At 40.8% G+C, this 17031-nt stretch overlaps 1 protein-coding gene across 2 annotated transcripts; it reads left to right on the top strand.

The window, feature by feature from the left end:
* Positions 1-553: 553 nt before the first annotated feature.
* On the top strand, positions 554-16871 carry sfpq (splicing factor proline/glutamine-rich). Of its 2 annotated transcripts, none has more exons than XM_062409530.1 (12): positions 554-1366; positions 2184-2375; positions 2493-2794; positions 2889-2984; positions 3359-3555; positions 3640-3724; positions 3844-3955; positions 4069-4117; positions 4329-4426; positions 16330-16378; positions 16506-16592; positions 16754-16871. In XM_062409530.1, the coding sequence occupies exons 1-10, from the start codon at positions 665-667 to the stop codon at positions 16354-16356; spliced, it is 1860 nt and encodes a 619-aa protein (XP_062265514.1). In that variant the 5' UTR covers positions 554-664; the 3' UTR covers positions 16357-16378; positions 16506-16592; positions 16754-16871. The 2 variants fall into 2 exon arrangements, with proteins under 2 accessions (XP_062265514.1, XP_062265513.1); XM_062409529.1 differs by having other exon boundaries at positions 6694-16378.
* Positions 16872-17031: the final 160 nt, after the last annotated feature.

Raw genomic sequence — 17031 nt, 5'->3', positions numbered from 1 at the left:
ATTTCAAAGGAAATATATAAACAAAGAATTGGCAAATAAGTGAATTTTAGCAGTTTGAATTGTAAAATACTAATTTAACCCTATTTTGTCTTGAATTATATAAACTAAAGTAAACCTATATTATTTTAACTGGTATAAACTAATGTAACCTATTTCATCTTGACTGGTATAAGCTAATGTAACCTATTTCATCTTGACTGGTGTAAAGTAATGTAAACCTATTTTATTTTAACTGGTATAAGCTAATGTAACCTAATTCATCTTGACTGGTATAAAATGATGTAAACCTATTTTATTTTAACTGGTATAAGCTAATGTAACCCATTTCATCTTAACTGGTATAGACTAATGTAAACCTTAATAATTTGAATTAATATAAACCTAATCTTTAATGGTATGCCCAAATAATCATAAATGATATAACAACAATCAATAGAAACTGAAGGTTCCAACACATCAGAGACAAATAATGAAGCCCTCCTTCTTCCGGGCAGCGGACCAATGAACGCAGAGGGGTGGGATCGACTGAGCTGGAGAAAGAAACCCAACCGCTCCTCTGTCAGTCGCCATTTTAAGACGGTCGAGTCACCGACTAGTTGCAAACGTCTGTTACGCAGCAGGTCTGTAGCGTTTTTTAATCAGATTTACGCCGATCTTCGAACCAATGTCTCGATTTCACAACAATCGCGGCGGACTCGGGATGAATCACTTCCAGGCCCGCAGAGGCGGTGGACCAGGGGGCCCGATACGCGGCGGACTGATGGGGAACCCGAACTTCAGGAACCATCCCTTCCAAAACCAGAACCAGAATCGAAGGGGACAAAACAACAACTTCAACAAACCGAACAACCAAGGGCCACAGATCACCCCCCAGAAGAACCTGCCCATCATTCCACCACCAACCCCCGGCCCGGCTCTCACAATGAAAGGCCCCATGCAGCAGCAGCAGCCGCCAGCGGCCGTGCAGCCACCAAAGCCGGCGACCCCCGCTCCTCAAGTCAGCATCAAGACCTCACCGCAGAAACCCATCCTGTCCTCCCCTCCACCCCCCATCCAGGTCAACAAGAACCAGAACCAGACTCCGGAGCTGAAGTCCCCGGTAGGAAATACTAACGGACAACAACAGCAGCAGCAGAAGCCGCCGCAGCAGCAGCAGCAGCATAAGCCGCCGCCGCAGCAGCAGCATCAACCTCCGCCAACACCACGTCCGAGCCCGAGGTCCGGGCCTCACCAGGGCCAGAGGAACACCCCATACCAGGGCCATAGGGGGGCACCACCGCCGAGCAAGTTCAAGCAAGAGCGGGAGCGGGAGGAGCAGGAGAAACGGTCATCAAACACGAATTCAGCGGAGGCCAGCGCACCACAGGTCGGTGATAAACCTTGAAAACCCTTTTTTCCAGTAATGGCGTCGTTAGCCATTGTTAGCCAACGCTAGCTCAAATTAACGGCTGTGGATGCGTTCGATTTAAAACTCCTCCAAGCCGAGCGGGCGGTGTTTCCCCATGTGGTGTGAAAGTTAAGCATACCCGCCTGTTGCAACGCATGGCGGCACAGGCCGTGATACAAATCGAACGCACCACTCGTTTTAGTCGTTTTACCAGTCCGCCATCTTGTCTAACACGTCTGTGGTTTTATCTTCAAAGTCTTCTCATCCTGAAATAAATGATTGGTTTAGATTATTATCTGTAACACGAGCTCACAGGTTCGATTTCATTTAGAGATTTATCTTTTATAAAATTCGCCCCAACGTCAGAGTTACAAAATGTAGGACGGTCTCGTTGTTGCCGTCAGTGAGTGGGGGATGGGCGGCCGAGCCTCGAGATGAGAATACCGAAGAATTAGCTGCAAATATATAAGTTAATATAAAGGACTGGACCATGGATCCAAAATATATAAATAAAGTATTCATATCATTCGACGTCGAACAATTTCACTTAATTTCTTGATTTTTGCTCCTCGTTGAAGATTGTGGTTTCAAATTCATTTTTTTATTATAAAAACACGCTTATCCACTTAACAATGTCATTTATACTTTATTGTGATAATACTAAAATTTGCATTTTTGTCCGGCCCCAAATATTACACAATACACGTTCGTCATAAGTGAATTCCTATTGATCTCCATGAGAGTCTCTTGTGTTACAGCACTGAAACCTGATCCATGTTGTTTTCTTGTTCACCAGGAGGGATTCAAGGCCACACTGTCCATGCTGCTGAAGCCTGGTGAGAAGACATACACTCAGCGGTGTCGTCTGTTCATTGGTAACCTGCCCAGCGACATCACAGAGGAGCAGTTCAAGAAGCTGTTCGCTAAGTATGGAGAGCCCAGCGAGGTCTTCATCAACAAAGGCAAAGGCTTTGGTTTCATCCGGCTGGTAAGACTCCCCCTGTCTTGGGCGTGGCAATTAATTGAAGTTGTTCTGTGTCGTCATGATTGTCACATTGTGTTTTTTCGAGTGTATCCCTAACTAGCTGTGTTTTTTTTCTTACAGGAGTCTCGTGCACTGGCTGAGATCGCTAAGGCAGAGTTAGATGACACACCAATGAGAGGCAGGCCCTTGCGTGTCCGGTTCGCCACACACTCGGCAGCCCTGTCCGTGAAGAACCTGTCACCGTTCGTCTCCAACGAGCTCCTGGAAGAGGCGTTCTCACAGTTTGGAATGGTCGAGAGGTCCATTGTCATTGTAGACGACCGTGGGCGCTCCTCTGGCAAGGGCATTGTCGAGTTTGCCTCAAAACCTGCTGCCAGGAAGGCTCTGGACAGGTGCAACGAAGGAGTCTTCCTTCTCACAACGTAAGTGATGTTAGATCCTCAAAGCATGTTTTTTATATATAGTCCACGAATGAAGCTCGAAATTGGGCTTATTTGTCTGTTTGGCTTGTTTCAGGTCACCTCGGCCTGTTATTGTCGAGCCTCTGGAGCAGTTTGATGATGAAGACGGTCTCCCAGAAAAACTGGCACAGAAGAATCCCAGATATCAAGCGTAAGCATGTCACCATAATAAAACTGTTATCTTTCCATGGAATGGTGTGTCCTTACATTTAGAGTGAACCTTTCTTCTCTAAGTCTTTGTTGTGGTAGCAGCAGATGGTTTGATGGGGGAGGGAAGATTCACTGATTGCAGCAGTTGTAAATCAATATTCTGTGTTGGGTGGCAGATGTTGGTGAATCAAGGGTGGGGGATGGGATCATGTCACCTAAGTTAATAAAGTCTGAAATACTAAATCTACCAGTTTCAGGAGATTTAGGTATTGTAAGATTTACAATGGGTGGAAATAATTATACTAAGTCAAATTCTTGATGCCTCTGAAGCTCATTTTGGAAAAACACTGTATTCAATGAATCTTGTGTCAACAGAGAGCGTGAGGAGCCTCCTCGCTTCGCTCGTCCCGGCACTTTCGAGTTTGAGTACTCCAAGCGCTGGAAGTCCCTCGACGAAATGGAGAAGCAGCAGAGGCAGCAGGTGGAGAAGAACATGCGCGAGGCCCGCGAGAAGCTCGAGAGTGAGATGGAGGATGCCTTCCATGAGCACCAGGCCAGTCTACTCCGACAGGGTGAGTGTAGATGTAATGTTGTCTGCTGCCTGCTTGTCTGTGTTCTTGAACTTCATTAAAACGTTTGGTATCATGTCCTTTCAGATCTGCTGAGGCGACAGGAGGAACTTCGACGCATGGAGGAGGTACACAGTAAGGAGATGCAAAAGAGGAAGGAGATGCAGCTCAGGTATTTGTAAATAATAATTCTGAGTCTTGTTGATTGACAACGATTTGTCATCCAGACGTCTTCATTTAAACAGATCTGCTATTACTGATATTAAACCTCAATCAATTGTTTTTGAACAGACAAGAGGAAGAACGCCGTCGGAGGGAGGAGGAAATGATTCGTACGAGAGAGATGGAAGAACAGATGCGCCGTCAGCGTGAGGAGAACTACAGGATGGGCAACTTCATTGATGTGAGTTAATTTTATATGTAGTATACAAAATATGTATGTCTAATGAAGTGAGATGCCTCATAGGTATTCCCAGGTTTAATGTGGATTTCCTTGTCTTTGTTCTTTTATCACAGAGGGAGAGGGAAATGAGGATGAATCCCAGTGGAGCTATGGGCATGGGAGGTAAATGATCTTCTTTTCTCTTATTTCCTTGAGATTATTTCGATATGATGGCACAAACTAACGCGATCTAGTTATTATTATTAATAAAATTATCATTTAACTTCTCAAGTCCCCAATTTGTCTAGATTACAAAAGCTCTGCTATTAACGGGTCGCGTAAGGAGTTTGCTTCAGGTGCAGCATGTTTTACTAACTTGTTTTGTCTCTGATAGAAATGCCCTTCGGTGCTGCCGGTCAGAAGTTTGGAATGGGCTTTGAGGGACAGCAGGGAATGGGGCCGTCCGCAGGAGGCCTGATGGGCAACGAAATGGTAACGTATCCCATATTTGGGAGAATCCATAGTTAATTTAGTCTGTGTTCGGCTCTCCTTTTTGATGAAGGGGCCCGGTTGAGTTTTTATACATGTACAAAACTGCTGGTTGAGCAAGTTCTGGAAACGTGAATGACTTGTGTCAGTCACTCAAGTGGCTTGCTGGATATTGAATGTGACGGATATGCCGCCTGTCTGATAAGGTTTCATCCAATGGCAAGCCAAGCCCCCTCACCAGAGTCTGACCGTGTTCCAGTTGCGAAACCATCATCCTGCACTAAATCTAAGAAAGATGCTCTTCACTGTGATCTCTAATATCTGTAGACAGACGCCCGCGGCTCCTCTCACTTATCACACTATGATGTAACACTCTGTGTTATGGACTGACATTGCAAGACCTGTCAATCTGAGCTGGACAGGCACTTTTTCTGACCGGAAGCGGAATGGCATCTACTGGTGTTTTTCCAGCTCGAAACCAATTTTTTGGGTTACCAGTTTTACGTATAATTTGTCATGATGAAGAAATGACGTTGCATATCAACAGGTTCTGGTATTTTTGTGTGGCAATGTTTACCCCGTGTGAAGCTCTTTAATTTGATACCTGCAGTGTGGTTGTAGTTCATCCTCTGGACCAGCAAACTTCCACCTTCCTATCATCTCTTGATATATATATTTTTTTAATGAGCATCAATTAAGATTTAGTGCAGGTTGATGGTATAAGACATTTTTGAACAAAATTATAAAAGCAACACAACAACTGGAGTAATTGAAGGGGGCAGGCACCGCCTTTTGACTTTGTGTTATAAGTTGTTAGTAGTGGACCAGGCACTGTGCCTCTGGCAGGATTGTAGTACCAATGTTAGCTCTGGTTCTCCCTTACAGTCAACAGTAAGAGCGGCTTAATGTTTGCCGTGAATGAAAAGTATTCCGAGAATACTTGGCTTTCTTACAAGCTTTGTTCTTTTGTATAAAAGCTTGTATATGCTGAAAATATTATAGGTATTTTTTTTTTTTAACTTATTTCATAAGTAATGGGCTACACGTCTAGCTTCTGTCGCCAGGGTTTGTTCACCTATGGATATATTAATTTGACAATTTGTTTTAATCTTTGCATTACAATTAGCAAAGGTATTAGAAAATACCTACAAAGTAATTTTGTTTTCAGATTCAATTTATTGTAACAATGTAGATTCTTACAATGCAACAAATTCACAAACATTCAGGTTGCATCAGTTGTGCGTCCTGACGCAATAGTTTTTGATAAAGCATTTAAAAAGTCAGAACATCTAATAATTGCTGAGCAGATGAATGTTGAGTAGAATCAACTAAAAACGCTCATGTTCTACATTCTGAGTACATTAGTATTTTCTGTTCTAACTTTAATTTATCCACTGTATCTTCATGTTGTGAATCTAAGCTGGCCTCCTCCTCAGGACATTTGGTCTTTTCAGTCTTTCTCACACATGTCAGAGATGGCACATGTTTTGCATATTGATGAACAGACTGTTATTTGTTGGGGGGGGATGGCTGAGCTGAATAACTTGTGCAATGTTTATTTACTGTGCCCAAGTGCATGTACGTACAGTCCCTGTACCTCAGATCCAGGTCACATTGAGACCACTGGAAGACAATTTGTCTTATTACCGCGGGGCCAGAAAAGCTTCTGAGCCACAATTTTTGTATTGATATAATTTACAACAGATTTTGTCACTATGGCAACACATTTTTAAGCCTTTTCCCAAATTTCAGTGGAAACATGAATTCCATCTGCAAAAGAGGAATACAAAATCTTTTTAGTAATTGAGTCCTAATCATAATATTGTACTATATTTGATCCTAAGTACCCTTGTCAAGAGTTTTGGGCATGCATCTCATGCCCCATTTGATGATCATACATAGATAAATATGGTCAGCATTTATGGAGTGCTTCACCTGATAGCCAGTGAGGACTATAGTCTAGTCTTGGCATGCACTGGACAGACCATGCGAGGTAGGCACTGACTAACGAAAGCATCACCCTCTCTTCCTTTTCCGTATGTTACCTGTGGCACCTGTGGACCTTCATATTGGAACGAACCGTTTCTTCGGATGTTCTCCTGCTGGTTGTGTTGTTTATCTGCTCACAATATAAAACAAACCACCACTATTACCATACCTTTTTGTGCACCTCCATATGGACATGAACTTTGCTCTTGCGCTGTGGCCTTATCCCAAAACCGTATTCCCTCGCCTTCCTTTCTGCCTCCCTGGCACATTGAACCCTGCAGCGCAATGAGCGCTTCGCCCAAGGCGGTCCTAGGGGAATGGGTCCTGGCAACCCTGGGTACGGCAGGGTTCGGGAGGAGTTTGATGGTCCTGCTAAGAAACCCCGTTTTTAAACGCTGCTCTTTGATGCACCCTACAGCAATTTGTACAGATACTTCAAAACAAATATGTTGAATCGCATTTCTTGTATTTAAGTTTAAGATTGTTGCTACATTTGAGCTCGACAATTTGCTCCTTTTATGACCGAGTCAATTTTTTTATTTTGTGTTGTCAGTAGTTTGGAAAGATAGCTCGCCCTCATGTGATCCTTTAGTTCTTCCTGACCCATGTACATTTTTCTTTTGTAGATGTACTTTCCTCTGTGAGTCGCCGTGAAGTGATACTTGTAACATTTTTCTCAACTTTCTATGGCTGTGTTTTGTGCCATTAATTTGGAATCAAAGCATGTATTATAATAAAGACAAATTGGTTCTATGAGGACAACAAACCTTTAGAGTTTATTCCTGAACGATGAAATGTTCAAAAACAATCCAAATCTTTGTTTAAACAAAAAAGAAATGTGGATTAATCTGCCACATTAGGTCTTAAAGGGTCTATGTGTTATCTCTGCCACAATCCTGACCTGTAATTCAGTAAAGGGAACCAAAAAAAACGTTACGTCCCTTCCCTCTCGCGGATTTGTAAAACTTTCAGCATCTGATCTGATTTCGTCGACCAGGCGCAATTTATTCTGCATTTTTAATCCACAGCTGTTTAATTCCATTTGAACACTGCACTCGGGTGTAAACCGAGACATTTAAGCATTAAGAAGTTCATGTTTAGTTGGGTGCACTAATTTGGTCAAACGTTTCGGGTAAGCAGAAATACTACACATGGAGCCTTTAAGAATGCAAGTTTGCATAGTGGAAAGACATGAGTCTCCTTATGAACGCACTCTGCTCAGATCACATACATAGTCCACAATAGTGTCTCTTGTGCTTGTGTGAGCAAGGGTTATTGAACATGCAGTCCCTTATATTGAAGGGTCACAGCAATTTAGTCAACAAACTTCACTTACAGTTAGTGTTGCTGCCCTCGTTGAAGCTGAACTAGAGCCAGGGCGCCCTATGGAGTCCAGTGTCCCAATGTCTGAGCAATTAAGTTGTTTTCACGTAGTGAAAACACCAAATGCTCAGCAGAGCTCTGACTGCGTTGTCCCTCTCTGAACTGAAACCCAACTGAACGATGGACATTACCTGTGATCCCGACTTCCTGAACCAGAAGAGCTGAAGCTGTAACAAATAAACCAAACTCTTCTTAGTGTTAATTGATCAACAGTTCAGAATTACACTTGAGCTTGCTGGACCTGATTCCGATGATTGAAGCTTCGCACTTCACAGTTGTCACCCAATCGTATCCACTCACCAAAGTTTAGAAGAGCAAGAACAGAAGTTCATGGTGAAGAGTGTGAATGAAGAGGAAACATTCTCCTCATTCCAAGTGGCTGATCCATCAAACTCATTTGAATAAAGGTGATAGCTTAAGTCTAAAAGTTCCTTTTAATTGGGCCGTTGGTGACCCAGTTTGTATTTATTTCTATTAATCAAACATGATTGGACATAAAGAACCATTTAAAATAACTTTTCTACTTTGATATAAGTGTTAATCAGCTGCTGATAGTGTTATGGCAATTGGTTAAGTAAATGGTGGTCATACCATCTATTAACAGCTGTATGATCGTAGTTGGAAACAATAGATTTATGAGTGGATTATTCTTTACAATCCTGAATGTAAACGGGGTCATTTTCAGTTACTTGACTTCTGTTACAGCAGATCTACATAGTTGGTGTGTAAAAGGAACACAGAGGAGCATCTTTACTGAAGGATATGGTAAAAGGTCATCTCCGAATCCAACCGCCATACCTTAGCCACAGTACCCGACTTAACATGAAGTGCAGGAGCTGTAAAGGTCCGATTTTGAAGAATTGGAAGAACCAAAAGAAACCAATGTAAATGTTTTACAGTTCTATCTTGAAGAAAAATTTAACTTGAAAGAAAGTGGTAATGGAGAAAATATTTTAGCTCCAGTTTTAAAGACACTTGTGCTCAACGCAAGTCCATTATTATATGAACTGAACAAGAAGACAAAACAACCAGCGTCTAAATCCTGTACTTATGAGCAAGCAATTTACAGCCAGTCATTGCTGAACCTTTTTCACTTTTTGTTACTGACACTGTTAATGTTTTACATTCCCAAGTGAATCCCCTTCAACATCATGACACACATCATGACAACATGAAAAAAGAAACTCTATAGTGAGCTTTTATACAGAAATCATGTAATACATATGTATTGTTTGTCGCATTAACCATCCATATGGCTGGAAAGGGATTTTTGATCCTTGGTAATTATAAAGTTTTTTTTTTTTCTTTTCTCTCCAGTCCTTCTTTTGACTTGATGTTGGACCAGTCATGACCATTCTGGTCCCTTCCTAAGTAATTATGTCAGCACCTGGAGGTTTTAACATCACATGGCATCAAGGTGGAGCTTGGCCTCTATTTAATGATTTACCTTAGAAAAGCATTTTTCATAATAAGTCCAATGATAGATTGTAAACTTTTTAAACCCAAGTCAATTCCATTTACCTTTTTTATTGATAAGAATAACTTGGTTTAATTTGATTTAAAACTTGCTGACAGAAAAAGCTGATTCAACCATTGTCTACAGACTGTAACCATTTTTTAGGAAGGTTGTGTTACTTGTGTTCAAGCCAGCTGCTGTCAGCATCTGGCTCCAGTTAATGTCGATGCCAAAAACCTTTAACCTTGGTTGCATCTTTATTTTTACGTTTAGTGGCTCATCATCTTAGCTTTGTATTCACTTGTACAGTCCTTACATTGTGACCCCAGCTGCACTGACAGCAGTGTGCAAGTTAATTAGATTCATCAACTATAGGCTTAAGCTGAATATTTTCTTAACTGCATTGCTAATGATTATTACTATTCGAGCTTGAGGAACCGGGACCCTGCCTGAAAACATTGATCATCAGACTGTTTCACTGTCCTCAGAGTATGACAACCTGTGGACCTTGTCAGGAAGACCTCATTTCATCTTATGTGGGAACGTCGAATAGCAAAATATATATATATATATATTTATTTTTTTTGCTTTCCCCCCCACTGGGTTGTAAAGTCTTCCAAGGGCGTCTTTGTGTTTCATCTGACAACCTGCAGAACACATTGTAAAGGAGGCAAAGCGGAGGACGACACTTTGATGAATTTGGTAAACTGTGGAGTGTGCATCTGAAATGTTGCGTGTGTTTGTGTTATGTCCATTTTTTTCTTTAACAGGTTTGCCCAGCTTTAAAAATTGTGGACTTTGTAAGAATTTGAGGCTGTGACATTCAGCTGACACTGTGCATCAGATTGTAAAGATAACAATGCACTAATGATTTGGAGCAAGGAAGCCGATTATCATCGAGCTCTGAGCCAGAATAAGCCACTAGAGGCAACTTGCAATATTTTATTGTTGACAACAGCTATTCGGTCCTCTGTAGACTTAATCTCTAAAAACTGCAATACTTTTTGTAGGTGTTGTACTTTTTGTAGGTGTTATAGCTCTATATGAGAGCAGATTTATAATTTACATTTTGTATAATGTAAATCAGCAAACAAGAAGCGAGAAGGCCTCCAGCCCAGAAATCAGTTCTCCCTCAGGTTTTCACTCTTGTGCCGGTGAGTTACAAGTCAGGTAACATTGCCGATTTATTCATGACTTTTTTAGTGATTCATTAGTTGGAATAAAAAGCTAAAAAGTTTATAACAAAATGGATTTTTGTACCATATGATTCCCATATACTAAGACATTACTTCCAATGTTTGAGCCAGTTTACTTAATCATATTTTGCTCTTAACCTTTTTTTTTTTTTTTTTTTTTTTCATAAAGTGATGTGGTTTGGTAAACTAGATTTTTACTGATTGCAAACTGCATTTATGGAAATAACCAAATTCTCAGCAGTTTCAGGTTTTACATTTCCTCCAGCACCTCGGCTGTGTTTGAAGTAGTGTTAGTGTCACTGTTTTATTTTTCAGATCTTCACCTTAATGATTTTTTTTTATTTTTATTTTTTTATTTATTTAACTTGGCCTGTATTTGCTACGAAAGTTCCTTTAGACTTGATGACAGCTTCTAGTAAAAAGGATAGTTAATTTTAATCAAATTTTGTTCATTAAGTAATGTAATAGAAATAACTAAATTAATAAGTACATTTAGTTTGACACCTCATTTATTTTAGGTTTTTCTTGGTAAAGTACATTTGATTTTAATTTCAGGAAATAAAGTATTTTCGCAAAATGTCGCGACGGACCAGTAGATTTTAACCTGTCATGAGATTTAGTTCTGTCAGAAACTGTAAATTGGCAGATTATAATGCACACTACTTCGATGTGGACTAGTAATTAATATATCCACATAGATGTTTAATATAATCACAGGAGAAAGGAACATTTTAAGCAAGAGTTAAGTAATATTCAAAACTTTAAAAATAATATTCAAAAAGAAATTGATAAATCTGACTTAAAAATAATAATTAAAAATAATGACTGCAGTTTACAGATTTTATTTTACTTGCCTAATTCGGTGCAGGATAAGTTCTAAATAGTATTTTATCAAGAAGTACCGATTTGGTTAATTCGAAGTTAAAAAAGTTTTCCTTCTTTCCACAGTCGGTGTATATCCTATAGAACAGAAGTAGAAACACGCAGGTGGATCAATTGGACTGAAATGTAAATTTAAACACTTGTATTGTTATGTATGTCTGTTGGTGTTGTGTACCATTTGTTTTTTCTCTAACAGGTTTGATCATCTTTAAAGGTGTTGGACTTTGAGATGGAACTTTCCAAACCACGAATTTCAGAGTCAGTGGTAAAGGCAGATTTAGCAAAGAATACATTCAGCTGGACGTCGCTCCGAGAGCGAGATTATTAATGAAGAACTAGGAGCAAATAGCCAATGTTGTTAGAAACCAATCATAATCATTGATTGATAGGTGGTGGCTCACTAGTTTGGACTGAAGCTGGGAAAGTTGAGAATTGATTTTTTTATTGCAGTTACAGTAAAGGTTGAACTGAAGTTCAGAACATGGATCCTACATTTAGTTTTTGTATTGTTTGGGTAAAATAATCTTTCAGACGTAAACCACTCCATCAGGCCGATGCCAAATCAACCTCAGTCCCATTCTGAATAAGCAGACTGGTTCACAGTTACATTGACGGAAACACGTTGTGCCGACAAGTCACCACATTGTAGGAAGTGATGATCAAAAACCTGTAACTTGAACTTAGACATTGCTCAGAAACAGTGGCTGAAGTATGTTCCACTGCCAACAGGTTAGAGCTGCTCTCGCTTCGCCCTGACGATGAGAGATCAAGGCAGATTGAACTGTACTAGAAACCTCCTCTACCTCAGTCTCATGTATTCGATGCCAATGATTAGGCACAAACTGTGGCTCCTTTTATAACTGTCAAACTGAAGCTGTGAGGAACATTAATATAAGTCATCCCATGTCTGAATGAAGTTATACTCATTAAACCAAGAAGCTGGTTGTGATTGATATTCCATCTCTGAAAGGAGCCGGAGGAAGCAAAGCTTTGAACCTTTCAATGAGAAGCTCGCTCTGGGAGATTTAAAGGTGGCATCAGGCAGCATTTAGCATTTTACACAATGATGTGTTGGAGGATTGAACACACTTGATTATTGAATTAATCACAATAACCTTTGATTGGATGTCTGTAGAGGGGGAGTAAGTGATTCTAATTGGTTCATTTTGTCAGAATCTTCATTTTTCCCTCACGTTTTACCAGGAACCCCCGGTTTGATACAAAGCCTTGAGACTGGAGATTTGAAACAACTTATTGCTTTTCTAGCCAATCAGCAACCGGGGTCGCTGATACCTGTTGTCTCCTTGTTTTTTCTTTATAACAGAGTTTTTCAGCCACGAGGACGGGACATTAGACGCCCTGAATTTCGCCATAGTGTTGTTGCACGGGGGGGGGATGTATTTGTTTTGCTGTGAGGTTCAATTATCAGCAGTTGTTAAAGAATCACTTACTCCTCCTTTAAAGACAAACTCTTATTCAAGATTTATTTAAAAGCAGCATCAAGCACAGTGACTATATGACTGATGTCTGGAACTGGGTTGTCCGCTGTTTCCAATACCTGTTCTCATTTTGGCTTCGGTCAAAGACATTCTTAAGAATTTATTTGTCAGAACTTTGATAAGATTTATTTGAAGGCAACACCAAGCGCATGTGACAGACTCGTCAGTAACTTTCCTACAGAAGTCTGACATGAGGATCTCTAGCTGCCAATGCATTTTTATTTTATCTTAGAAGCAAAAAGTAAAGCCGAATCTTTGACACTGACATCCTTAGATTGGTTGAAAGGCTTCATGTCATTTATCACCCACACTTTCATATTCATTCTCTTTTGTGAAACATTCCTGACATTAAACCTGTCAGGAAAAATCTACATTTGCTCACCTGACCAACCACCTTACTCACCAATCTACCTGACGTAGGAGGCCTCGCGCACCTTACGGTTGAAGAGAGGATGGTGCGTGTGTTGTGTGCTTATGTCTTGTGTGTGTTAGTGTGTGTGCGGGTGTATGTTGTGTGTTTGTGTGTCACGTCTTTGGGTACATGTGAGGTGTGCTAGCTGCTGTCAGCCAGCTTGTCAGAGACAGGCTGCCCCAGTCCACAGTAGAGGCTCTTCTCTGCAGTTGGGTTACAATGACGATCAGTAGTTCTGCAGAAGTCAGTGGACAGTAAAGCCTGGACTTGTTTGCACTGCAGCCTGAGGTATGATTACACAGATCCGCTGAACGAGTAAGGTAAGTGTCCAATCCATGTTTATAATACAAGATGCATAAGCTCTCCCATAACTTAACTCTTCTTTCCTGTGTCGCTGCTCTCAGTGACGCTCACAGGGCTTCTGGCATCACACTTACAAACAATGGGTTCACAGTGCAGATCTCGATTTCTCAACTTTTTTGTGTGTGGGTGTGGCGACGCATTATAGCCTGTGCAGTGTGTGTGTGGTTGTAGTACTTGAACTTCTCTATGTATGTGTGAAAACAACTGCCTGGACGGCTGGGTCACTGGTTCAACATTTAAAAAAATAATGCAGATGTGTGGAATACAGCGCTGCAACGGGAAACGAGTCGTTGTGCAAAACTCGTGATCAGCAGTGAAAAGTCACTGGAAAATGTCTCGAGTCGAACCCTGCTTCAATCTGTAATTCTCTCAAAGTTCTGGTGCTGTTTCTGTCTTTTGACCGAACCTCCTTTACCTTTTGCCACATGAGACGAGACACTACACACACTAATGTATTTTCTGGTTAGATTCTTAAGAAGCTACATTGCCAAGCTGATTACCCCCTCAGAAACAACACATTTGCCCAAATCCTTAATTTCCCCCAAAGTGTGGATCACTTAAGTATTATTAGTCATTACAACTATAAAACATGTATAATCTGTCACATGTCGACACAGTGTTGATATCAGGAACAGCCCCTGTCACCACAACCCCTGACTTTGTTTGTGTGTCTTGTACAATTAGATATATTTTTGTGGTAGTGTGACGGGTTCCCGGCAGTTGGACAGTGACACTTTACACACACAGAGTCTCGTACTCAATGCAGTTTGTTGAACTTTGATCATGACACAACTATCGACTTGGTGTGAGTTTTATCTGTCGGAGGAAGGAGGCAAATATTCTGAATTCTTCTTCACATTTCGTACTTTTCACTCAACATCCGTCTGTTGAATGATAGACTGTAAACTTGGGATTTAGTCTCTCACCTGAAGCTTCTTTGCTTCCAGATCTTTAATCTAGTTTGTTTTCTTCTTCTCTTGGTACATTATTTTGGAAACACAACTCCAACCCTAGATGATTCTCTGAGGAATATAAACAAGATATGGGAGATTATACATTTTTTCCAAATAGTTTCCATTACATGGAAAATCAATATGTACTTAAAGAATTATAGGAACAATTTTCTATCTTGCTAACTTGGGGTTGGGTACCATATTGTTTAACAGTCCCATTTGAGTTGCAGTGACTCTGAACTCTACTGCCTCTTAATGTTTATCAGTAAACAGCTTTTTAAAAACAGGGAAAACACCCAAATCAGAGGTGAAGGTTTTCTACTGCAGCTTGTTCCAGTGTTTTTCATTTATTACAGTCAATGATGCTTTGATGTCACAGCAGTTCAACACACTACTTTATGGTGTCATAGCTCAGTCACATCTGAACACACTCAAATGAGATGCACATAGATTTAGATTTGGTGCCTCACTTCAATGTCATGTCTGATTTATGTTTGTTAGATTCCTCACGTGTTTAGATTTTCCCTGTCAAAGTAAACCAGTGACTGTTGTGTGTCCATTCAACGTTGTATATTAGGCAGGAAATATTAATACTTAATACAGCATATCATGCTGAATTGCCAAAATGCAAAGAGGGGCTCAAGTGGAACCCTTGAATTCATACTTGAAGTTTACATCAACCAAAGCATTTATGGTGATCGTTCTAAAATCTTTGTGTATTACAGACCCGACACAGCAGTTACTTCCTAAAGTTTCTGATCTTTTCTGATCCTGCTGATCAGTGTTGTTTGAGGAAAACCAGGAAACTATTTTATTGCCTTTCAATTTAAAATGTGCAGTAGCACCAGAGTCTGTTGCTCTTCTTTCCTCTCTCCTCTCAGTACAGTCTTACTCATATTGTCACTCTCTGTTTCACCTGAACACCCTGTCATGCCAGTGACCAGCCCGCCATGTTGAAAAGGTACAGTACCTGACTACTGTGGCCATTTCCCTTTGTTGCTTCTACGTAGGAGTTGTATTGTAGCTGCGAAGAACTCTTGTGCTGTTTACTCTCACGAGCTCGGATAAGCTTTTTTCAAGAGGAAACTTCACTGTGATGTGAATCCAGCCCTGGAGGCTCTCGATGCTTCTGTCTGCACTGTGATCCATTTTGTATTTCAAACCCTGATCAGTCCAAAATCGTGTCCATGTCCCGCTTCAAGAGTGTGATGCCAGAAGTCCCTTTAGGCCTCTTCACGGCCTCGTCTAAAAGTGCACAGCCCCGAAATCTGCACTGAAAACGACCACCTTCTGTAGATGGTTTCTCCCGTGTGTCAATGTGCAGCTCCCAGCTGTTTGGGGATTCGCTGTAACACTCCTGATGTGTCAGTTGGAAGTCCAGCTTCTCACGGCTCGGTAACAGAACTCACAGGTCTGCAACAGATTTGCAAGTTGTCGCCCTGAATTAGTTTTGTCACCTCTGCACTTTCAGAACAGACGAAATGTGCTGAGATGCCTTTTTTAATAAGTGTATCTGAACTTTCCATACATCTCTACACGCTCACAAACACCTGTATCTGTTATTCACATGTATTGCATGTCCACATTACATTCAAGAAATATGTTTGTACCAGCGGAGATTTTAAAGAAAAACAATCACAAACACGTGCAAACACTTCACACACACGTAGATGCTCAAGTCTTCACATTGTTCTTTTTTTAAGGTGGCAACTTCAAAACATGAGGTAGTAATGAGTTCACTGTCAGTCTCTCACTGTCTGTTTCTCGCCACAGGATCCTGGACCAGCTGACGGAGGCTGATGATCCACGTTGACTAACCACGGTGAGCTTGACACATGTTAGTACACAAATGGGCCTAGGGTTAGGTTTGCAGTTCAGTGGACGTCATTTTGTCTCAGTTATCTTCAGATGTAACAAATCAATAACCTTATTTGTATTTTTGTTTTTAGGTAAAGTGAAGACGATGTCTGATTAATACAAACAGAGCTGCAGAAGACTCGGCGTCAGAACTGAGGCGACATCGGGACGACCTCGGTGTGAGTTTCTCTTCAAACAGCTTTTTACACTGAAGAAATCCAGAATCTTGTAGCATCCAGTCGTTCCCTTGATGGTGAAGGTCTCATGTACGAAGTCACTGGAGGACTGAACCACAGAAATGACATTTCAGTTGAATGAACCTTCTCTTTGTCTGTTGCAGGGCTGCAGATGGCGAAGCAGAACCAGGAAGTGTCCAACAGCGGGTTGACCTGCTGACCAGAGGAGGGGGCGGGGTTAACTCCTGATTTCAAGTTTTAATAAATGAATATTAAAAAATACATACTTGTCTTTTCTTAAGTGACCACTACCACCTGTGCATGTATTTAAATTGGTTATTTAAATTACTTTATAAAGAGTAGTAAGACTTAACACAGTATTTGACTATAACAGCATTTACTCAAATTAAAAGAGCAGCCGGTTGAAGAATGAAAAGCCGAG

Source organism: Platichthys flesus, chromosome 17 (assembly GCF_949316205.1).
Source record: "Platichthys flesus chromosome 17, fPlaFle2.1, whole genome shotgun sequence".
Lineage (NCBI taxonomy): Eukaryota > Metazoa > Chordata > Actinopteri > Pleuronectiformes > Pleuronectidae > Platichthys > Platichthys flesus.
Note: the sequence above shows the minus strand (reverse complement) of the source record. Positions and strands in the feature narration are given on the sequence as shown.